Raw genomic sequence first — 20,849 nt, 5'->3', positions numbered from 1 at the left:
CACTTTAGAAACCTACAATGTAAATAGGCAGTTTCAGTCACAGCTTTAGACATATTTTAGCAGTCAAGACGGTTAAATGTTTTATGCATGAATGTTCAGTGTTCACTCAGTCTGTAAATTAACTGAACTTTTTATTTGATTATTTTTTTGTTGTTAAATTACCTGGAATAACAATGTTCCAGGTAAACGTCCTAATTTATTGGTTTTGATTGATATAATGAAGAAAAAAAATAAATAAATAAAGATCCATTGCACAAGTATTACTGTCTCAAAAAATACAGGGAAGTAATTTTTGTAATCATGCTTTTAACCGTGATTTATCACAGACTATTATTGTGATTAATACAATAGTTTTTTTTTTTTTTATGTAATTGACACTTAAAAAAAAAAAAATAATATATATATATATATATATATATATATATATATATATATATATATATATATATATATATATATATATTTTTTTTTTTTTTTTTTTAAATATCCACTATTAAAGTATTACGAAGAAAAAGTCACAGAATATTATGGTGATTATTCAGAGTAATTTTTTAATCAATTGACACTGCTACATTTATTCCAGCATCGCCCTACAATAAATTGCTGATATCTTAAATATTTACAGCTCATTAAGTTAAAAAAAAATGTATGAATCTGTATGTATAAGTGTAATATTTGTTTCAATTTACAAGTTTGTAAAATTAACACGACAGTATTCTATGATTAATCACGCTGTCTTCTTCTTAAGACTTAACATTTTAATAGTGGATATTTTAATGTAAATAAAATAATTAATGTTTGTGTCAATCACTTAAACAAAATCAGATTAATCACAATTAAAATTATAATTAAAATGTCTTTTGGGAGGGAGAAAAAAAAAAGAAATAAAATCATTATGCGAATGAAAGGACCTCACGCTTTACTGCTACTTTTCAGAGCACAGCAGAAACTACACACGCCTTTCTCTGATAAAGATTGACAATTTTTTTTGTGATGTGTGCTTATTGATTTCCTGAGTGTCTATTGGTCAGTTTCACACACAAATCGGACAGAATCCACCAATGACTGATAAGAGGCTGATAACAGACTGACATGGCGAGAGCCAGCGTTATTGTCTCAGCCCTTGATAGCTGAAGACTCGAACCTTTAAGATTCATTTTCCTTAAAATAAATGGTATTATTTACATTAATTGTGTTAACGGTAAAATCACTAAATAAATATTTATTATACAATATTGTTGGTTGTTCCAGATCATTCCGCTGCCTGTTGCTTAATAGTGAGACTTACACTTGTTCACATTCAGCTCATGTAGCATGTTACAATGTTTATTTTAAAGTCTTGTGCATTGTGAAAGTTTATCAAATTCACTTTACAATGGCAGACATACTCAGTAGTAACCTATAGTGTAAATATGGAGCAGTTTTAGTCACAGCCTTAGACATCTTTTAATAGTCTGACTTATGGTTTAACATTTTATGTACTGGTATGAACCTTTTATAGTAACTATGTACTGAACTTTTTATTTTATTATTTTTCAGTTGCGAAATTACCTGTAATAATACTGCATTCCCTTAACCTCCACTGGGATTGACGTCAAACCCGTGTCGACTGTGTCCCAGGTAAGCATCACTAGCAGTACCAGATGATAACTTCTAATGTAAAGACTTAGTATCTCAAAACAATGAGAACATTTCAAAATAACAAGAAATTATCTATAAATAACGACATATTTATTTTATTTTTTTACTTTTAAAAAAAGAAATCTGGTGTGAAATGGATTTGGCGTGCATTCCGAAATACAGGGCTTTTAGTTGATGCTCCCAACAGGCTTAAAATGCTAGTGATAGTGTTGCCCATGCAAAGAAATTTCTCTTTACACCATTAACAAACTTTAAGTAGCTTCACACTTCAAAGGTAGAATTCTGAGGGCCCTGACATTTAAAGCGAGACACAGAACTTTAAAAATACTATTTATACGCACAGTACCTTTAGGTAGTTCTTTGGGCACTGCCATCTTGAAACTAAATTAAAAAAAAAAAAAATCTCAGTAAGTCGAGCGATGAGTACAAGAAAGAAAGGATACAGGAAAAGATTAAATTGAGTCTTTATAATCCTTGCAATATTTACCAACTCCAATCCATAATTAATGTGAGTATTCATGTAACTTATCAGCTGTAGTTTTGTTCGTGCTCATCAGATGACTTATTGTTACTTTATAGTTACGTTTTAGTTGGTGTGGCACAGTGGATAACACCACTACCTGCTTGTGAGCTACCACATCATGTGGGAGACTGGGGTTCAGTTTCTGGTCTGGGTGACTACACTGCGCTACACCAAAAATAGTCCTTGGGCAAGACTCCTAACACTACATTTCTGTAAGAGAAATAACATTGTAAAATCCCTCTGGATAAAAGTGTCAGCTAAAAACCTTGTAAGTGTAATTTTAAAATGCCGTTGCCCGCAGAACTGTGTGTATGTACACTTTCAAGGTTCTCAGTGCCTCGTTTTAAATGTCAGGACTCTGAGATTTCTACCAATGAAGTGTGGAAGTACTTTGAGCTATGTCCCCATCACTAGATTGTAAGCCTGTTGGGAGCATCGGCTAAAAGCTCTGTATTTCGGAATATTAGGGTGAATAGAGGGGGTCTATTTAACGAAAGTTTGGAGTTTTATCATGTTTTACTATCCCCCAAGTACATTTCACACCAGATTTCTCTGTTTCAGTTAAACAGTCAGATTTTAAAACATGCAGATGACCTGCAAGACTCACATTATGAGGTATATTTTTGCATGACAGCGAAGATCCAAAGCTTCAAAACCAAAAACCTTAGACTCTCATGCATTTACTATTAGTCGATATCTGTGTCAATATTGTTATATTGATCAGTCTCACTCTATTAGTCTTGTAAACATTTAGCAATTTTTTTAAACAAAAAAAATACACAGCACAGACAGTTTACCAGACATTGTTTATTTTTGTACATTTACAACACTTTTTTTAAATTCCTGAAACGTCAAAGGGATATACAGTATTAAAAATTAAGTTAAAGTACAGTAATTCGTGAAAAAATACTATACATATTTGGACATTAAAAAAAAGTAACCCTTTTTTACTTTTTATGGCAAGTACCCAACACAGCACGTTTTATTTTAACTGTGCTGATTGTATCCGACAGTGTGACTGTTTCGTACACTGTTCACTACACATCTCGGCTGCCTTACTAATTAAGATAAATTACATTACGACCCATGTCCGGATCATTTGCAGAGCTCCCGTGTATTATGTTGTACTTCAAGAAGAAAAAAAAATCAAGTCATTAACCCATGTTGTTTTGGCTTCCTATTAAAACAATAAATAAATAATAAAAAATGCATAAAAACTCCAATTACTCAATGATGTACAAATAAAAAAAAATGTAGGAGCAAAGCTAAAAAGTAGGCAAAATGTGTACGTAGTGCACAACAATACAGCAAGGCAGAGTCTGGAGAAATAATTATTCCTGTAGTTGTTTCAGAGTCCTCCACTTCTGTTAACACTGGAGGCAAAGCACAGTTTCAATAGTACCGGTCGCTGTGTGTGTGTGTGTGTGTGTGTGTGTGTGTGTGGGTTGACTGATTTTCTTTGCTTCAGTACTCAGACTATTAAATCAAGCTGGTATCAAAAGGGAAGTCACGTGACTTGGCTTGTTGGTGCAAAACCATCGCAGTCAAATGCTTCCTAACAAAAGTCAAGGTTAATTAGTTGTTTAGCAGGGAAACAAGCTCTAAACGCAGCTTTCGTGGAGGTATCCGTCACTGTGGCACTACTGAAGGTCAATAAATCTATAATTTTTTTTTTCTAGCTTTCTTTGAATCAGTTCATTTTCATTGAAGTTACCCTTTCCTCAGTTGCCAGCCACGCAAGGACAGGCAAGGTTGAAGACGAGGTCATACTCGCACACAGCCAGATGACATTCAGTGTAGATTTGATGTCTGGAGACATGCGGAGTTGTCTTCTCCAGGCACGGTTAAATCCTGGTGGACCTTAAAGCGTCGGCCTGCCTGATCACTGAGCCGACGGAAGTCTTTTGAAGCCGGTCAGCAGGTCAGGTGCAGGTGAGCTATGAAGTCGTGGCTGCGGTGGTGCTGGTACTGCTGCTCCCTGGCTTCTCGTTGGCATTGTCAAAGAAGCAGTCCTCATTAACTACAGAGGTCAGGCTTTGTACGCTGAACTCTCGCTCCAGCAGGGCATTGAGGTCCACACTGACCACCGCTGATTCCGATTGGCTGTCCAGAGAGCGACTGTGCTGCCGCATGGTCACTAGCGCCCCCTGGCGGCGCCTGAAGCTACTACCGTCTCCACCTGGCCTGCGTTTCACTGCACAAAAGTGGCGTCTCTGCAGGCTCTGAGTCTCATGCTGAGGTTGTCTCTCAGGAGTGTCTACTTCTCCTCCTTCAGGTTGGACTCGTGGAGCTCGTGGTACGTCGGACAGACGAAGCTCACGGAACTGAGCCTCGACTGAACCCGAACTGTGATCGGAATCGTGATGACCTAAACACTCGCTGTATTCGTTCTCTTCATCGCAGAGGATGTCTGATTCCTTCATGCTGCCTTGTCCAATGGATGAAGGATGGGAAGAGTTTTTAGGTGCAGCTCCTCCTCCACTGCTGGGAATCCCACTTCCCTCGCTGGCTGAATCCGAATCGAGGAGTTGGGACTTCAGCTGGTCACTTTTGGCAAGGGAATAGACGTCTATATGCTTACTATTGCCGAGCCAGAAACCTCGAGAGGAACCTGCAACACACAAACACAAAAACACACAGATGTTAAGACTCAAATGAAAGTGCAACCATCTGTTCCAGTCACAACCAGTTTTCCGCACACATATCATTGTGCACCGAGCACCAGACGGGTTGCGTCAGGGCAAGATTTGGCTTAATTTTAACTCCTTGAGCCTAAGGGCAGGAAATGAGTCAGCGGATGAAGAAAAAGACTGACCGAGTTTAGCAGAAGAAGGTAGAGTTCCCCTCACAGGTGGAAACCGGTCTTTGTAGGTTCTCTCAGCTGGATTAACGAGCTGGACATTTCCTCTCATGCCTCGCCGCACGTTCTCACGCAAGACAGAGCGGATCACCTTGACGATGTTGACTTTGCACTCCGGCATGCTGAACGAGAGAGAGAGTGAGTGAGTGAGTGAACACCATGTTCAGATTCTTGTCAGGTATAAATTAGTGCTTTTATTTTAGAATTGAACAAGCCTGTCTCCCACCTGCTGCACAGCTGGAACACCGTCTCTGGTCTGCCCTCTATTTCCGACTTGGTGTGGATCAGCTCCCAAACGCAGTTGGTTTCTGTGCCCAGAATGAAAGCAGATGAGTATTAATCCTTATTACAGCTGATTTGCATCAGGCTGAGAGACCCTGCAGGAGGGGGGGGCTCGTGGGGAGTATGCTAACTAGGGATGCACTGATGGAGCTGGGCAATATGACACTTTTATTGTATCAACAGTATCGTATCAAGAATATTATCAGAGCTTAAAGAACACTGACCAAATTGCACATTTTATTACAAAGCCTGTAAAGCATTTTTTTAATTGGATGAGGTGTAAAAAAAAAAAAAAAAAAACTCATCACTGTACTGCACGTGACAAAATATTAAAGCAAAAGTTAGGTTTTGCATTATGCATTATGTATGCATGTCAAAACATTGCGATAAATACCATGTATTGAGTGTTTTTATAGTTTGTGATAAAATATTTTTACCATATTGCCCAGCTGTAGTCCCAATATTAACAAAAGAAGCTGGATTGGGTATCATATAATTAGACCAACCAACCCAAACTTGCCCTGTGTTGGCAGCTACATGCCAGAATTCTAGGCTTCATAATTCAGGGTCAAAGTAAACGTAAGTCATGATACACATATCAAAGGAAAAAGCAATACTTTTTTTTTTTTTTTTTTTTTTTTTTTTAAAGTAACTCAATTTAGAAAAACTGCTAAAATATTTTCATTTAAATCCAAAATTTAAGTACCTTAGCCACCATCCAGGGCATGTGTACTGATATTTCTAAGAATCTTTCAGACTTTGTCAGTATTGTCCATTGTGTTCACATAGCTAGAGCAGCCCATTATTATGAACACAAGCTAGTATGTTGACTTTGTTTGATGTTTTTTTTTTTTTTTTTAGACCATTTAAACAGTTATATATTCCAGTTCTCAATATTCTAATTTATTAATAGCCATTACTCTTTAAAGGGATGCAAATGCATGTATATGCTACTGTATCACTGTTCAGGAGTATCTGATATTAATAGATGACATGTTTCCTTCACTAAGTATATCAGATTTATGTCCCTCATCTGCATTTATTTATTTATTTTTATTTTATTTTTATTTTTTGCTATTTCTTGATGTTTACAGGTAAAATCCAGTGTGAAATGGAGCTGTAGTGAAACGTGGTAAGTACAAACTTTTGTCTAATAGCCCACCTCTATTCTCCCCCAGCACTCTAAAATACAGGTCTTTTTGTTGATGCTCTCATCAGGCTTACCATGCTATTACAATGGTGCATAGAGTTACCAATGCAAATAAATCACTAGTCTTACACCATTATTAAGCTCAAAGTAGCTCCACACTTACTTACTGGTAGTTCTGAGTGCCCTGACATTTAAAGAGAGACACTGGGAGCTTTGTGTTCCCCTATCCTACCTTTTTGTTTGTGCTCATCAGTTGAATTATTGTGACTTAATGTCAAGATGGCAGCACACAGAACTACCTTAAGCCCCTATTGCTAGCACTGTAAGTCTGTTGAGAGCATTGGTTAAAAGCTCTGTATTTCAGAAAGCTGGGGGTGAACTGAGGTGGGCTATTGGACAATAGTTTGTAATCGTCATCACGTTTCACTATAACTCAAGACCGTTTTACACCAGTTTTCTCCTTTAACAGCAATACAGAGAAAGGGTCAAGCTGAACGAATCAGTTTAAAGCTCATGTGTACAGTATATTTATATATCTGATACCAATCCGATACCAAAGTTTACGTATCAGTATCTAAACTGTCTGAAGTCACATCAGTGCATCCTTAAAACTCACTAGAGAACTGTAAAGATTTTTCTCACCTGCTGTGTTGCCCAGTCTGACCTGCAGTGCTGAAAGTGGGATGAGCCAGCGAAATTTAAAATGGTCCTGATCTCCTCCATGAGAGTGTGCAGAACGTGGAACATTCTGAGACACAATGGGAATCAAGTGAGAGATCGTTTTGGATGAATTTGTTATTGTATTCACTGCACAGACTTTCTGACTGTCAAGAGTGAAAAGAGACTCACCATCTTCTTTTTCTGTTTGTTGTTCTCCCTGTAGACCAGAATCACCGCTTTCTTGAACACTTAAGAGAGGGAAGAGAGAGATTTTCTGTGAGCTTGGGAGCCCTTTAGACTCAGGGAATTGGTGAGAGGTCCTATATCATATTTCTCTGTGGAAGAATATGTCTGGCATGTCTGTAAGGAAACCATGTTTTCATATAAATCCATTGAAATTAATTCACAGAGGGATTTCTCTTGTATTCAATCTCAATCTATGACTGTAGAAAACATTAATACACTGGTTCAGATCCCTTCTGTTCTATAGAAATGAAGCCAAAGTTGCCTGCAATAGTATCAGATTTACAACCAGATCTGCAGTAGACTCACCCATCACGCAACCAAGTTGAGCACAGCTCCTTTATAATCAGTGTTGCCTAAAGACTAATCCCATTTCTCTTTTGTATCGCTAGTTATGGAAACCCTTCAATCGCCCGATACAGAAATATAGCAGTGGAGATCTAAAGTTCAGCAACCTAGATAACCTACTTATTTATTTAGTTTTTTTTTATTATTGTCAATTTTCCTTTTTCAATTCCATTTTTTGTAATGGGGAGCTAAAATGAGCTTTTATTAGCTTTCTTTCTTTGTATTGTTTAATTACACCTTAAATGTTGCAGCCTTTCCTGTTCCACCTTAAATGGTGCAACATACAGCAAAGTTAACTAGCTAGCTACTGAGACAAACTACTAGCGATTTCTTTATTTTTTTATGCTTATATACACATGGGAATACACATTGAAACTACACAAAAAAACTTCACTTTGGTAATATAGATGTTATAATTTTTAACAAGAAAATAACTTTTCTTTTGGTGGCTTGTGCCGCCATCTTGCCAGTAAATTTTATACTCCTCTGTTTTGAGTGTGCCTCTGAAAATCCTGTTTGAAGGGGCATGTAGCCCTAACACTTCCCCTAACACAATACTGACACAATACTGTCAATTCCAATGCATTACCCAATTAAAATTTTGTTTAAAACTGATTTCTTGGGAAATATAAAATTTAGCCAATATTAAAACATAATAATAAACAACTGGTAAGACAACTTGTCTGATTCTTAAGCCTATGCACGGTAGGCAGCTACAATCACATACAAACTCTGAGGGTTCCTTTTAAGCAGACAAGTTGGTATAAGAAAAGGTTATGGGAACACAGTGGGCACTTAAAACCTTTCCAATAACCCATTTTTCAAAATAGCCTGTATTAATCAGATCTTTATAATGTGTTCACCCCTCTAAACATACATAAATACCTGTGGAAACAAGAAATTCCTAAAGTGACCACTCACCAAACACAGTCAGCTCGGGCTCCTTCTTCATACGACCCAAGGATGGGAACGGGTTGAGCCAGATCACAGAGGAATGCATGAGGAATTCTCCCATGGAAATTTCAGTGACCTTTAGAGACGAAGATTTTATTTTTAAATGTCATAATAATACAAAATGAAAAAAGAGAAATATCTGATCTGTGGGAACTCTAACCACAGTAAATATATTTGTGCAGTACCTCTTTTTCTGGACCACTTTGTTCAGCCACAAGCTGGTCAAATACTGTCCCGTAATCCTCGTAGATCTTCTGCATCTCGTTTATGTGACTGGCCACTTTCTCCATGGCTTTCAAGGCCTCTGTAGCAAAGATGGGTCATTTGTTTATTAGTAAAGCCAAAAACTTGCTTTTAATACTATGATTTAATACAATTCCATTTCCAAAAAAGCTGGGATGTGTATAAAGTGTAAAAATAAATACAGAATGCAGTGATCACAAATGCCATAGACTATTTTTTGCCCCGATTAGAAAGAATTTAACATTGTTTAAGTAACTTTACCATTTCAAGAAAACTTTACCTAATTTATAACCTTATTGGAGCATCAGAGTTCAAAAAAGTTTGGGACAGAGCCCAACAGTGTGTAAATGTGCCATTCTTGTCTGGTGTAGGATAATAACTACTTATAAGTTGTGGGTCTGCATTGCCAGATTGTTTCATATTTACTATTTTTAATATTTCTGTTGATCTGCAGGCCAGATCAGCACCCACAGTCTTTCACTTCTATGAAGCCCTGCTGTTGTGACGGATGGGGTATTTGAAAGTGACATTGTCTGGATGGAAGCATATGTTGCTCTAAAATTTCTATATACTGTTTAGCATTGATATTTCGTGATCGATACTTGTGTGATGAGATTGATTCTTAAGTTTCAGTTTATCTTCGGTACAACCCCCACCCCCTGTGTTTTATCATCATCATCATAAATATAATTATTAAAGAAAAACGTACATAATAATAAAATAATCAATTAAATAATTCAAATTTGCATAATGATTCATTAAAACATTTGATAAATTGCTCTCCCCTAAACAGTAGGGCTGGGGCGACGCGTCGATTTGCATAACGCGCGTCGGCGCGTCGTAAACATGGCGGTGCCTGTGGAGAGCATGGACTCCGGAGAGCGATCTCCAGCTACAAAAAAACGCCGGCGGGCATCTAAAGTTTGGGAGCATTTCACGCAAAAGGGCAACAATGTGGTCCTCTGCCATATGTGCAAAATGGGGATGGTCTATCACAGTAGCACAACTGCTATGCAGGAGCACTTGAAGCGCAAACATCCAGGAGCACTATGTCAACAGAGTCACACAGTAAGTTACCGTTTACATCAGGGTCTCCGCGGGTGTCCTTAAAAAGACTTAAGGCTGTCTACCAAAGGTTTTAAACCTGCCACAGGCAGAAATTATACATTTTTGGTTTATATTTGTGCATGGCATTTCGCAGTTTCCAGAAACAGTAGCATTATTCATAAGTTCAGGTGTTTAGCTAAGCTAGCTGCCTTAAGTTATTTTAGCTAGAGCCGTCGGCGCTGCGGTGTTACACCGTTTTCTGTCACCGTCGGAATTTTGTGACCAGTGCTCACGGTTATGAGCGTTCATTGGCAAAACAGAAGCTTTCTATACCTACACCTTACCCTCAGCCCTAAACTTAACTGTTTTGGCCAGTCGGGGTAAACATTAGAAACGAACACGTATTCGAATCGGCCAGTGCACCGGTCTGCTGAGAACTACTTGCCAGTGGTCACAAAATCTAGCGGTCACAGAAAACAACACACGGAGGTGGTGTATGGGAGCTTATCCATTTTAGCGTAATAGATCTAAACAACGTGTTGTACATGTAAGTGATTATAAGTGTGGGGTTTGGTTTAGTAGGCTTGTGTTGTTGTTGTTGTTGTTGTTATTATATATAAATATAGTAATTTATCGTTTGCTTTAAAACGTAAAATAATAGTTATTTAAATATGTTTCTCAATAAATAGATTAGTCGACTAATCGAAAAAAATAATCGTTAGAATAATCGTTTAAAAAATAATCGTTAGGGACAGCCCTACTAAACAGAAGTAGGCGGTAGTAGTAAAAGTATATGTATTGTATCGGTATCGGCAATACTGGCCCTGTATTTACTTGGTACTGGATCAATACCAAATTTTGCAGTATCACACAGCCCTAGCTTCCACCACGGGCACCTCATCGAAAAAAAAAAACACCCTGATAACAAGCTGGATGGTCCATTTTCTCTTCAAGTGTTGCAAATTGCTTTTTTTCCCCCCCAAGACCACTTTTTTTTTTTTTTTTTTTTTAAGTATTTTGAGATGATTTGCTTTGCATTAATTTCTAAATGACCATATTTTTCCTTTTTTTTTTTGGATCTGTGCTTGTATTTTGTCTTCACATATTTTATGATAATCATGGATGCTGCAATATGTGTGTGATGTACCTGTGAGATGATAGTGCTCCTCACTGTCCGTGTCGGTCAGGGACACCAGCTCCCTCAGCAGCAGGGGATACTTCAGCACTCTTTGCACTGGCTTGATCAGATAGGACTCCAGCGTGGAGGAGTGCTGCTTGGTTGGATTCCTCGCGTCCAGGAACTCCTTAAAGGCTCGGTCTGTTTTAGCTGGAACGTACAGAAGAGAATGTGCATCATGTTCTGAGCTTGTAATTACTGTGGAGGACTTTGTGAGGACTGCATGTGGAGTAGGTGGCCTGAGGCTACGCGTGCTGCTTATGCCTCATCACACGTCCACAAGGAGGCAGCACAGGCTGTGCGACACCCCCTTTACGATCACTGCAGTAAAATGGCAACACTGCAGATACTGGGAACAACAAGGTGAGGGGTGGGGGGAGGAGTCATGCAGCATGTGTTCATGTGTTGGCGGTCCTTCTCTGAAGGACTGACGGAGAGAGCACTGCTGGAAAGCACTCCTGGAAGGCACTGCTGATGCGACAGCGCTATGGGATGCAGGGATACAGGGATGATATATTTATTTTTGGATGAAATATATCTCTGATTAACAGTCAGAGGGCTTGAACGCTGCCACACCTTCTGCACAAGTATCAGAGGTATTGGTTGCATTCGTGCTCAGTTCAAGAGGAGCTATTACAGCAATTATTGAGGCACTCCATGCCACAGCCGCAATGACACTTCAGAGGGTAATTGGCAGGCAATTAACAAGTCGACACAAAAAATCTTTAGCGCTGTGCGAGCAGAACTCTTGGCACAACAGAAGCAGTGTGTGAGATTGTGTAATTACCAAGAATGCTGACAGACGCCCACGCACAGCCTACGTCTCATCTGTGAGGCTAGTCATAGGACGGCCCAACGGCACGTGAGGGTTTTGTTTTGTGGTGGAAACGGCAGGTTTCCCTTCACCCAGCCCATTAAATTCCCATTCCTGTACCTGCTCGCAAAACTGTTGCTCTGATCCTGTAATGGGACGAATTAAAGAGACGCTGGGGTGCAATTTCCCCCCTCTTGATAGTTGCAGGCCAGCTGACTCTTTCATTCATTCTGCACTGGGCAGTCTGCCCGAGACTGAAAACCAGGCCAATGTTGCAGGCATAAATTAAGTTGAGCATTTATATTCAGTCACACACTAAGACTCAGAATTATGAGTGTGTACTGACGGTTTTTAATGATCCTAATGCCATTATAGAGCTGGCATTCTTTATGCTGGCCAAATTCCTGTTCGGACCAGATATTAAAATGTATTTGAAATAAAACTTGTACATGTTTGGATGACCAGGCATCTAGAGGTAAGTATAAATTATCACATGGATCTGATGCCCACCCTCCTTTTTCACAATATTAACAATAGTTAACCCACTAGTACAGCAGTGGGCAAGGACATGTGTGTGCCCTCTACCATACATGTGAAATCAGCCACTGCCTATTTTCAAACTGTCTCTACTGCAGAATCACTAGGCAGCCAACAAACATGTTTGGAGGAAAGCGACAGATCCCCAGCTTTGATACATTAGCCAACAAACATCCATACCAGCCAGCATCACAATGGAAACGATGCTGTGAGAGCGCCATCTACCCACCCAAAGAGAACATGCACACTTGTGCTGTCTTGGGCACCAGCTGCTGATGGCAGGGCAGCATGACCCAGTATAGTCTGCTGATCCACTCAGAGGTAGAGGATCTAATGCATTTTAAAGGTAGATGCTCAAGATGGTGAAAGCCTGATAGTTTTCTTTCTACTGCAGTGCAGCAAAAAATTCAATATTGTTACATTCAATACTTTCAGCCCTACATTCAAATAAGAAAGCATCAGACAGGCTCTGTATTTGCCTACATTTTTAACAATAAAGGCAACAAAAGGCATTTTCAAAGTGATGCTACAAAAGAAATCTCTTCTGGAACAGCTTTTAGAAAAGTATTGTCAGTATAATAAGGACTCTCTGGAGCAGATAAACACAAACCAGGGATGAGGTGGGGTTTATCTGCTCCAGTCTTGATCGAACTCAACACTCTACATGCATTTATTTATTATTAGTAATTGTATTCTGATAAATATTCTGATATTTTTGCTAAGTTAGTCCCTCTATTACACAGCGGTGAATGGATAAACCTTTGAATTATTAAATCAGTGCTCCAATGGTATACTGCGGCAATGTATAAAGATGGACAAAAATAAAATTGGCTCCTTTTGGTCCTGCCTGCTGCTCGCTAAGCCCCACCCTCACACACAATAACAACTCAGTTAGTGCATACATGCATAATGTCTAGGCACAAAAAAAACTATATATCTATTTAATTAGAATGTATTGAGCCAATAAAAAAAAATACATTTATTGATTGTGTTTAATCCAATACCCATATTTTTTTCAATCAAAAGTATTGGTCATTGTACTACACATGGAACTGATATTGTAGTGTAAATTACAATTCTGGTGTTGCACTTTTGCCTGTAACTATAAATCCACGACAGCTGTACAGTATGTGGGTCTGTGGCCACGTGGCAAGTCTGTTTACATTGCATTTATTTGGGGGGCGAAGAAAAAAAAAGAAAACAGATTTCCATTTTTAGACGTGAGAATATTAGCACGGGAAATACCACAGGCGAATTTCCGCATGTAAATGTGGGGGAGGGGAGGGGTGTCGCTCTCCTCAATAGGAGTTTTGCCCGAGGGACCACACAGAAATTTATGACATTAAGTGGGCTTCATTATTCACACCTAAAGGACAGGAATATCTAATTTCGCTATTTCAGTGATAATGATGCAATTTGACTGCAACGAACTTGTGGATGTAGGAAATTAAGATGTACCTCGTTCCAGAACCTTCTGGACCTTGATGTGGTTGGCACAAAAGCCACTGTAGAGTTTGAAGTGATCGGCGTAGTAGAGGAATGATCCACCCAGTGAAAACAGCAGCTTCTGCAAGGGGGAAAAGGATAGACAGAGATAAATATAAAGAGAAAGACAGGGGAAAACAGACAGATATAGAGAAAACGAAAGGCAGAGATGATTCATGAGACTCAGACAGGATGTTAAAAAGTGAAAAATGAAAGAGACATAGCATTATTCAGCTATTCTGAAGCACAGTGAGAGATTTCGAAATCATCCAGAACTGTGGAGAGACTGCTTTTTCAAGGCGAGCCGTGCTGTGCCCACCGCCGACTTCAGCTGCACTAAAAAGCCCTCCCCCATCTTCACATCTATGATCTGTCTCAGTACTGACAGCATGCACTTACACCCTACTACCAGCCCAGCCAAGCCATAAAAACACTCTCCATGCCTTGTCAGTACAATTCATCATTTCAATATATTACTCTCTTTCTTTCTTTTCTGGTCATTATATATAGAAATCTATTGTGTGTAAACGTGTACAGATATGTCAAAATCATAGGACAGCAGTATGTCAACTGATCAATAGATATTAGCCCATGGAATGGTTTGGCTTGGGAGTGTCTACACATGGTATGTGTAGTTGTGTAAGTTGTGAGGTGACATCTTGTGAAGAACACTGACCATTGTGCACAAGATAAGGAAGATATGGCAAAGCTTCTGACATGAATGATCAGAATTGGAGTGAGGCCTGATAGTGGGTGCCACTTGAATGGGATATTTCCATTCATCATTTAAGTTGAGTGGGAATATATAATTTCTCAGTGTCCATAGATCAACAATGTTGCTTCTATGGGACACACAATACTAGTTCCATGTCAGTGTAGATGCTAACAAGGTGTGTTCATGTATTTAAAGTGACTTGTTACCTTGAATTGCATAGGTGTTTCCAGAGTGCTGAAGTCTGGAGATGAAGCTATTCTCTCCTCCAGGGTTTGCAAGAAAACTTTCTGGAAGTCCAGCATCTCAGGTAGACTACCAAATAAGCTCTCCATCTGGAGAAAGACAAACAATTTGAGCAGATTTGATAAAAAAAAACTGAATCATTGTTTGGATAGTTGCATAAAGACCCCATTACCAAAAGATTCTAGTGGCAAATTGGCTAAAATCAGATTTTCTCTCCAAATCCTGGTTGCTAAGGCTGGTTTACACATGTATGTTTTAAATGTAATGTATATTAAACATCAAACCTTTCTCTGAACAGTTCACATTCCTAAACTGATGTTTATGCGCAAAACAGCAATACTTCACATAAAGCTTTGGTTTCATCTTCACCAGCATTACAGGAGCTACCAAGGAGTTCCTTTAATCACAGAGTTTGTTCCAGCCCGCTATAAAAGGGCATGTTTTCAGCCATGTCTACTTCTTTGGGTTGCTTTTTGTTTTGTTTTTATTAGGTTTTTAAGATTTTTTTTCTTTTGATGCTGAGTGCCTGTAGCCATTTATTTAGAAATGTCTTCAAATATATGTATATCACATGTAGCACATCTGTATAATCAGATTTGGCCACCTGCTCTGTGCATGTAACCTTAGCCTCAGTTATCCTAAGCGCAGTCCTTAGCCACTTGTTTCCTGCTCACTCTGAGTTAAGGGCATGTTCTTGTGTGTTAATGGGTCTTTAATGTTCACCACTCCTCTGCACCTATTGACTGATTTCTCCTCAGGGACTTCCTGAACCAACTTGGGGTCAAATCGAGTTCAGTGGGCTGCAGTACGGATACCAGCGAGGCCAGAATTATAGTCATTAGCATCAGTTACAATAAGATCCGTATTAGAACATGCTTAGCCTAGCAGCTTCAGAGCAAATGAGGTAGAACGGCTAAATGTGAATAAAGGTCTTTGATAATTCTGCTTTAATCTGTGGAAATTAAGAATTATTACTTCTATATTCGGCTGCAATGTAATATGTACTTACATAATTAGGCTACATATGGAGATACTGTATTCATTACATTTACACTTTTATATACATGGATTTACATTGTGGGTTGAATAGGTTTCATCTGATCCCCTATTGTTTGCTTTGAAACCAGGAAATTAAAGAAATATGACAAAAATGCAAAGGCTTATTTCCTTAAAAACGTACTGCATGCTCAAATTACTTTATTTATTAAACATTTCCTCTACTACTTACAAAAGTTTATCCTGCTTTTAATGGAATAAATGTCTCTACAGTCCAGGGTAGGCTTTCTACTAGATTTTGGTGATTTTAGTGAGCAAAAACAGCATTAGTGAGGTCAGGTTGTTGGACGAACACTTCACCTCCACCTTGAAAACCCAAAAAGTATTGAAAGGAGCACCATCATTCCATACAACGCAGGTTCTCTGCACTACAACTCAATACTGTGGGGCTTTATACCCCTCTGACCTACACCTGGAATATGGCACTGTGCCAAAAGCTTCCGGTTTGGGGCTCCGAGTGGTCCAGCGGGCTAAGTGGCCACTATGATCAGGAGATTCCAGGTTCGAATCCTGTTCATGCAGCTTGCCATCGGCTACCGAAGCCCTGAGAGAGCACAATTGGCCTTGCACTCTCTGGGTGGGTAGAGGGCGCTCTCTCCCCACAAGTTGCAATGGTTGCAACTTAAAATAACTGAAGGCATTAGTGTATGTTTTCAGTATTAATGTGTTGTAGCCTCAGAGCTGATCCTCGTGTTTGGCTTTACCTCATCCAGTGTGAGGAACGTCTCCTTCTGCAGAGGCTTCAGGTAGATTTCAAACAGGCAGCTCAAGTCCTAAGAGAGAAACAGGAGTCAGTCAGATACCTTCACACAGATAACCTCAATCACCTCTCAGGATTCCAGACACAGCTTCTGGCAAAGTCTATATGAATCATCCTCTCCCCCATCTTCCCCTGCCTCTCTCTCTTCCTCTCAATCACTTTCTCTTTTTCTAAACAAAAGATGTCCAAAAGTATCCAGTAGGGATGCATAGAATATTTAGCTGGGCAAAAAAGATAACTGGAAAACTCAGATAATTTATGTTGAACAATTGGTTTATTTTTATTTTTTTTACTTTATTGGTTTGATTTAAAAAAAAATATTCAGTATCCAATAAATATATTTAAATTGTAGTGTTATCGCCTTATCTTTTTAGGCTATTTAATTTATGCAATGGTGAAAAGTGGGAAAATTAATGAAATTCTACAAAAAAAAAAAACTGTTCGATATTTGTTAATCTTCCTCCAGCCAAAATTTTGCTTCAATTATTTCATTGTTTTGGGCAACAACTTTAATTTCTGTGCATTCTTAGTATCCAGACGGTTTAAATAATATACATCATTTTCTGAATATAAAACTTTCAGTAAAAGTCTTTAAAGATTTTAAAGAAATTAAATATTTTAATTGAAATTTTTACACAATGTAAAGCATTTGGCACAAATATTCAGAAATAGGTCTGGCCTCTTATGGGTTAAGAATAAAATAGTCTTTTTTTTTTCACAGAACACCGAGCCTATTTTGTTTAAAATAAATAAAAAAAATACTCTTCCTCCTCTTTCACTGCTCCAGCCGTGCGGTCCAAATGCTCAAATCCATGCCCAGCATCACCCACACAGATTCTTCCGGGCCGCTGTGGCCATATTAAGGCACTACTGGCAGACTGTCAGTTCATCAGCTTGGATTTTTCTCGTTAGGCTGATTTATAGCAGCCCACCAGTGCCAACGCAGCACATCATAGACAAATGGCTTCTGCTTTGACACAAGACACTCTGCCATAGCACCCCCACCTGCCCCCCACCCTTAACCACCTCCTACCCTCCAGATCTAAATCAGCAAATGTGGGGATAATCAACTGCTTTCCAGGCACAAATTATCCAGGAGGAGCTCACAGTCATCATCATCCTAGCCCCCCTTCAGCCCCCCAGATTTAATTCTGTTCTAAAGTTCACCAGCAGCATTAACTAGATGTGGATAGAAAACTGATTCCAGTAGGGACCTGCCATTTTTCCCCTTCGTTTGGACGCACGCCTCCACGTCTACTTTTATCCAGCAAACTGATGAGCCCTGGCATCTGAGGCGCATCTTCTTTACCTGTATAGAAGTTAATTAATTACCTGTCCCCAGGAGATCAATGAAGCATCTATCAGCTATTTAAGATACCCACTCTCTGCAGGAGGAGGCCTTTTGCTTTTGCCCAATTAGCTCCTCAATGTCAATATGAGCCACCTGCTGTGTGAATTATCTTACTGTACGGCAAAAGCCAATCTGGTGTGAAGGCGAGCAGTTACTTCCTCCAAGACTTGTGAAGGCAGTGACTGCATGTTTTTAAACAGCTTGTAATGCAGCGTCATCTGACTGTATGCTTGGAGGACAGCAGCCGTTTTATGTACTGTGGAACAGTGAAGATTTTTGTTGGCCAAAGATTTCTTTAGTAGACTATCATTACACAAGTGCATATCTATACCAGCCATTTTCGGTGTGAATTAACTGCTTCTGCTTGGTTCTGTTGAACTGTTTACAATGGCTGATTGATATTGGGGGGAAGAAATGACACTGCAATATATATCACAAAAAAAGTGATTTTTTTAAAATATCGAAATTTTCTAAAGCTTTCACCAGAAAATGATGGGCATGGTGTTATAATAGTAATAATGCACTCTGTGTATCCACTTTTAGTAAAAATAAATGTTATTGCGCAGGTAAATTCTGCCTCTGGCACTAAAGATTACTCAACCTAAAAAAAGCTAAAAAGAAAAACTAATAATAATAATAATTAAACAAATATTTAGCAATCATTTTCAGTTAAAAAATAAAAAGGAGGAGCTGCAGTGTAGTGGATGAGATTAGTGTATTTGTGAAGGGAAGTTTAAGTTTTCATTTTTTTGTTAAATGTTGCTGAATGAATCATAATTGGCCACAGCAACTCATATATTAACTTGAAAAGGCTACTAGTGTTGTGTAGTTAAAAGTGAGTGAGTGGGAGAGTATTATGTCTTACGTTACTTTTAACTAACAATCATTTGAAGTCATACTGCATTGTTTCCACAAATGCTAGGCTTTTTTTAAGTAACGGCAGCAGCCACTATTTTACGTGTTAAAATTGTATACATTATAGCCATAAAAGTAGTGAACATTGTGTAATATCTGGTTGTTTGGTCCATGTAAAGCAGGCAGAGAGCAGGGCCAACTGTATGAATAATGGAAATAGGCCAAGGAAATAACTCTATGCTTCTTTCTGCAATTCTTGGTATGAATGATTTGCTCATACTTGGTTCTGTTGAACAGTTATTAAGCAACTTACTAAGCAACTGGATTTACCTGTTTCACACTCAAAACTCTGAAAGAGAATATGATCTCTGTTTTTTATAGGATTGGTAGATTGATCTGTCAACTTCTACACCAGTTTAAACTGAACCAAGGCCATTTTCCACAAGAATAACCAAACCATCACAGATTTCAGGTCTAGCTTTAGCGATAGCAGTGTAGGAATAATAATACTGTAAGCCAACTGACAATGCAACAGTGACAACCACGAAACATAGTATTATTATCACAAGAAATGCTCCAATACCCAATATGTTATCCATTTTTCTGTTCATTTAGCAATACTAAAATATAAAAGAAATGGCAAAAATAATGTATTTCTTTTTTTCTTTAAACACTACTACACTACTAAACTTGCTTAATTGTACTGAAAAATGTTAGTTAAGATACAAATCTTAAAGTAGACCATTTAAGCCTAAGTATTAGCCTAGTAATTGCAGCGAGCATGCGGAAGAATCATTTTATTGAACTGGGCGGGTGTGGTGCGGTCTCCTTTCAGAGCGCATGAATCCGAATCCAGATTATGTTCAGTCAGAGAAAGAAAGAGAGCGCTCTCAGTCAGAAACTTCACTCCTTCGTTTCTTTGGTTTTACTATGAATACATTTGAATGAATGAGTTTCCTCTTCTGAAGTCTCCATTGCTCCACCAGCTGCTCGCATTCAGTAAAACTGAGCCGGATCCTCTTTTAGAGACTGTACGTGTGACATAAGTACATAAACACGTGTGACTTGGCCAGAACTCGCGCGAAAAGCGACCCGACACCACAGTTTTTAGAATTAATATACAGTATTAGACTTAGCAGGGATGGTTGTTCCAGCACACTGGTACCATTAAACACAATATTTTGTCCTTTCTTCACTCAGAAATGCTTCTGCTTTCAGTTTATAAACAAAACAATACAGACTGCCACTATAAGTTTCAAGTTCTTAACCTCTCTGTTTATTAACCTATGCCATCAGCAGATCACATGACATTTTAAGGGCTCTTACCTTGACGTAGGACTTCTCAGTGTCCACCAGCTCCTGGATGACCTTGCGCAGTCTCTCAGTGGCGGACATGTGCCGTGGGCAGGGTCTAAGCAGGGTGGGCTCCGGCCCTGCTGACTCCTTCTGGCTCTCCATCAGCCCCCCAGAACCCTCCTGGAAGGAGTGATACAGCGTACACACCGTCTCCACGCTCTACAACACACAGCAGACAGAGAGAGAATGGAGTAAGAGCCATGCGGATGCTGCTGACACATTCAAAATATCAGAGACACGAGATGATGCAAAACTTTCAATACTATCTTGTCGAGTAGCATTCCTCTGACAGTTTCGCTAAACAAGGAAGTGTCGCGTTTCTTCGAAAGTTCTGTTGTGAAGATTCAGATATCAAGTTTAAGATAAACTTTTTAAAGCCCTCATTCCATTACTGAAGGTTATCTGAGGTACATATGCATAAATAAAAGCCAAATATATATATATATATATATATATATATATATATATATATATATATATATATATATATAAATAAAGAAATATAATGGATATATTTTCCAGACAGAATTTATCATCTGCAGTTTGTGG

The 20,849-nt window shown here is 38.7% G+C and overlaps 1 protein-coding gene and 1 long non-coding RNA gene across 8 annotated transcripts in view; one reads left to right on the top strand and one right to left on the bottom strand.

The window, feature by feature from the left end:
* Positions 1 to 2,956: 2,956 nt before the first annotated feature.
* tiam2a (TIAM Rac1 associated GEF 2a) overlaps positions 2,957 to 20,849 on the bottom strand; it is a 207,037-nt gene continuing 189,144 nt past the window's right edge. For all 5 annotated transcript variants that reach the window (XM_049464139.1, XM_022673209.2, XM_022673211.2 and 2 more), the window contains 12 exons: positions 20,271 to 20,459; positions 16,683 to 16,751; positions 14,886 to 15,011; positions 13,938 to 14,046; positions 11,099 to 11,278; positions 8,847 to 8,965; positions 8,629 to 8,737; positions 7,306 to 7,364; positions 7,099 to 7,204; positions 5,251 to 5,332; positions 4,980 to 5,146; positions 2,957 to 4,775 (listed from right to left, as the gene is read on the bottom strand). In XM_049464139.1, coding sequence (XP_049320096.1) covers positions 4,102 to 4,775; positions 4,980 to 5,146; positions 5,251 to 5,332; positions 7,099 to 7,204; positions 7,306 to 7,364; positions 8,629 to 8,737; positions 8,847 to 8,965; positions 11,099 to 11,278; positions 13,938 to 14,046; positions 14,886 to 15,011; positions 16,683 to 16,751; positions 20,271 to 20,459 — 1,989 coding nt within the window. In that variant the 3' untranslated portion in view covers positions 2,957 to 4,101. The remainder of the gene's footprint in view (positions 4,776 to 4,979; positions 5,147 to 5,250; positions 5,333 to 7,098; positions 7,205 to 7,305; positions 7,365 to 8,628; positions 8,738 to 8,846; positions 8,966 to 11,098; positions 11,279 to 13,937; positions 14,047 to 14,885; positions 15,012 to 16,682; positions 16,752 to 20,270; positions 20,460 to 20,849) is intronic.
* LOC111193253 (uncharacterized) lies at positions 7,105 to 20,332 on the top strand. Of its 3 annotated transcripts, none has more exons than XR_002650392.2 (3): positions 7,105 to 7,225; positions 7,340 to 7,426; positions 20,241 to 20,332. It is a non-coding gene; the product is annotated as an uncharacterized LOC111193253 (long non-coding RNA). The 3 variants fall into 3 exon arrangements; XR_002650393.2 differs by having other exon boundaries at positions 20,244 to 20,331; XR_002650391.2 differs by lacking the exon at positions 20,241 to 20,332 and adding an exon at positions 9,359 to 9,607.

Source organism: Astyanax mexicanus, chromosome 14 (genome assembly GCF_023375975.1).
Source record: "Astyanax mexicanus isolate ESR-SI-001 chromosome 14, AstMex3_surface, whole genome shotgun sequence".
In the NCBI taxonomy this organism is placed as follows: domain Eukaryota; kingdom Metazoa; phylum Chordata; class Actinopteri; order Characiformes; family Acestrorhamphidae; genus Astyanax; species Astyanax mexicanus.
This window is presented reverse-complemented; position numbering and strand designations above follow the sequence as displayed.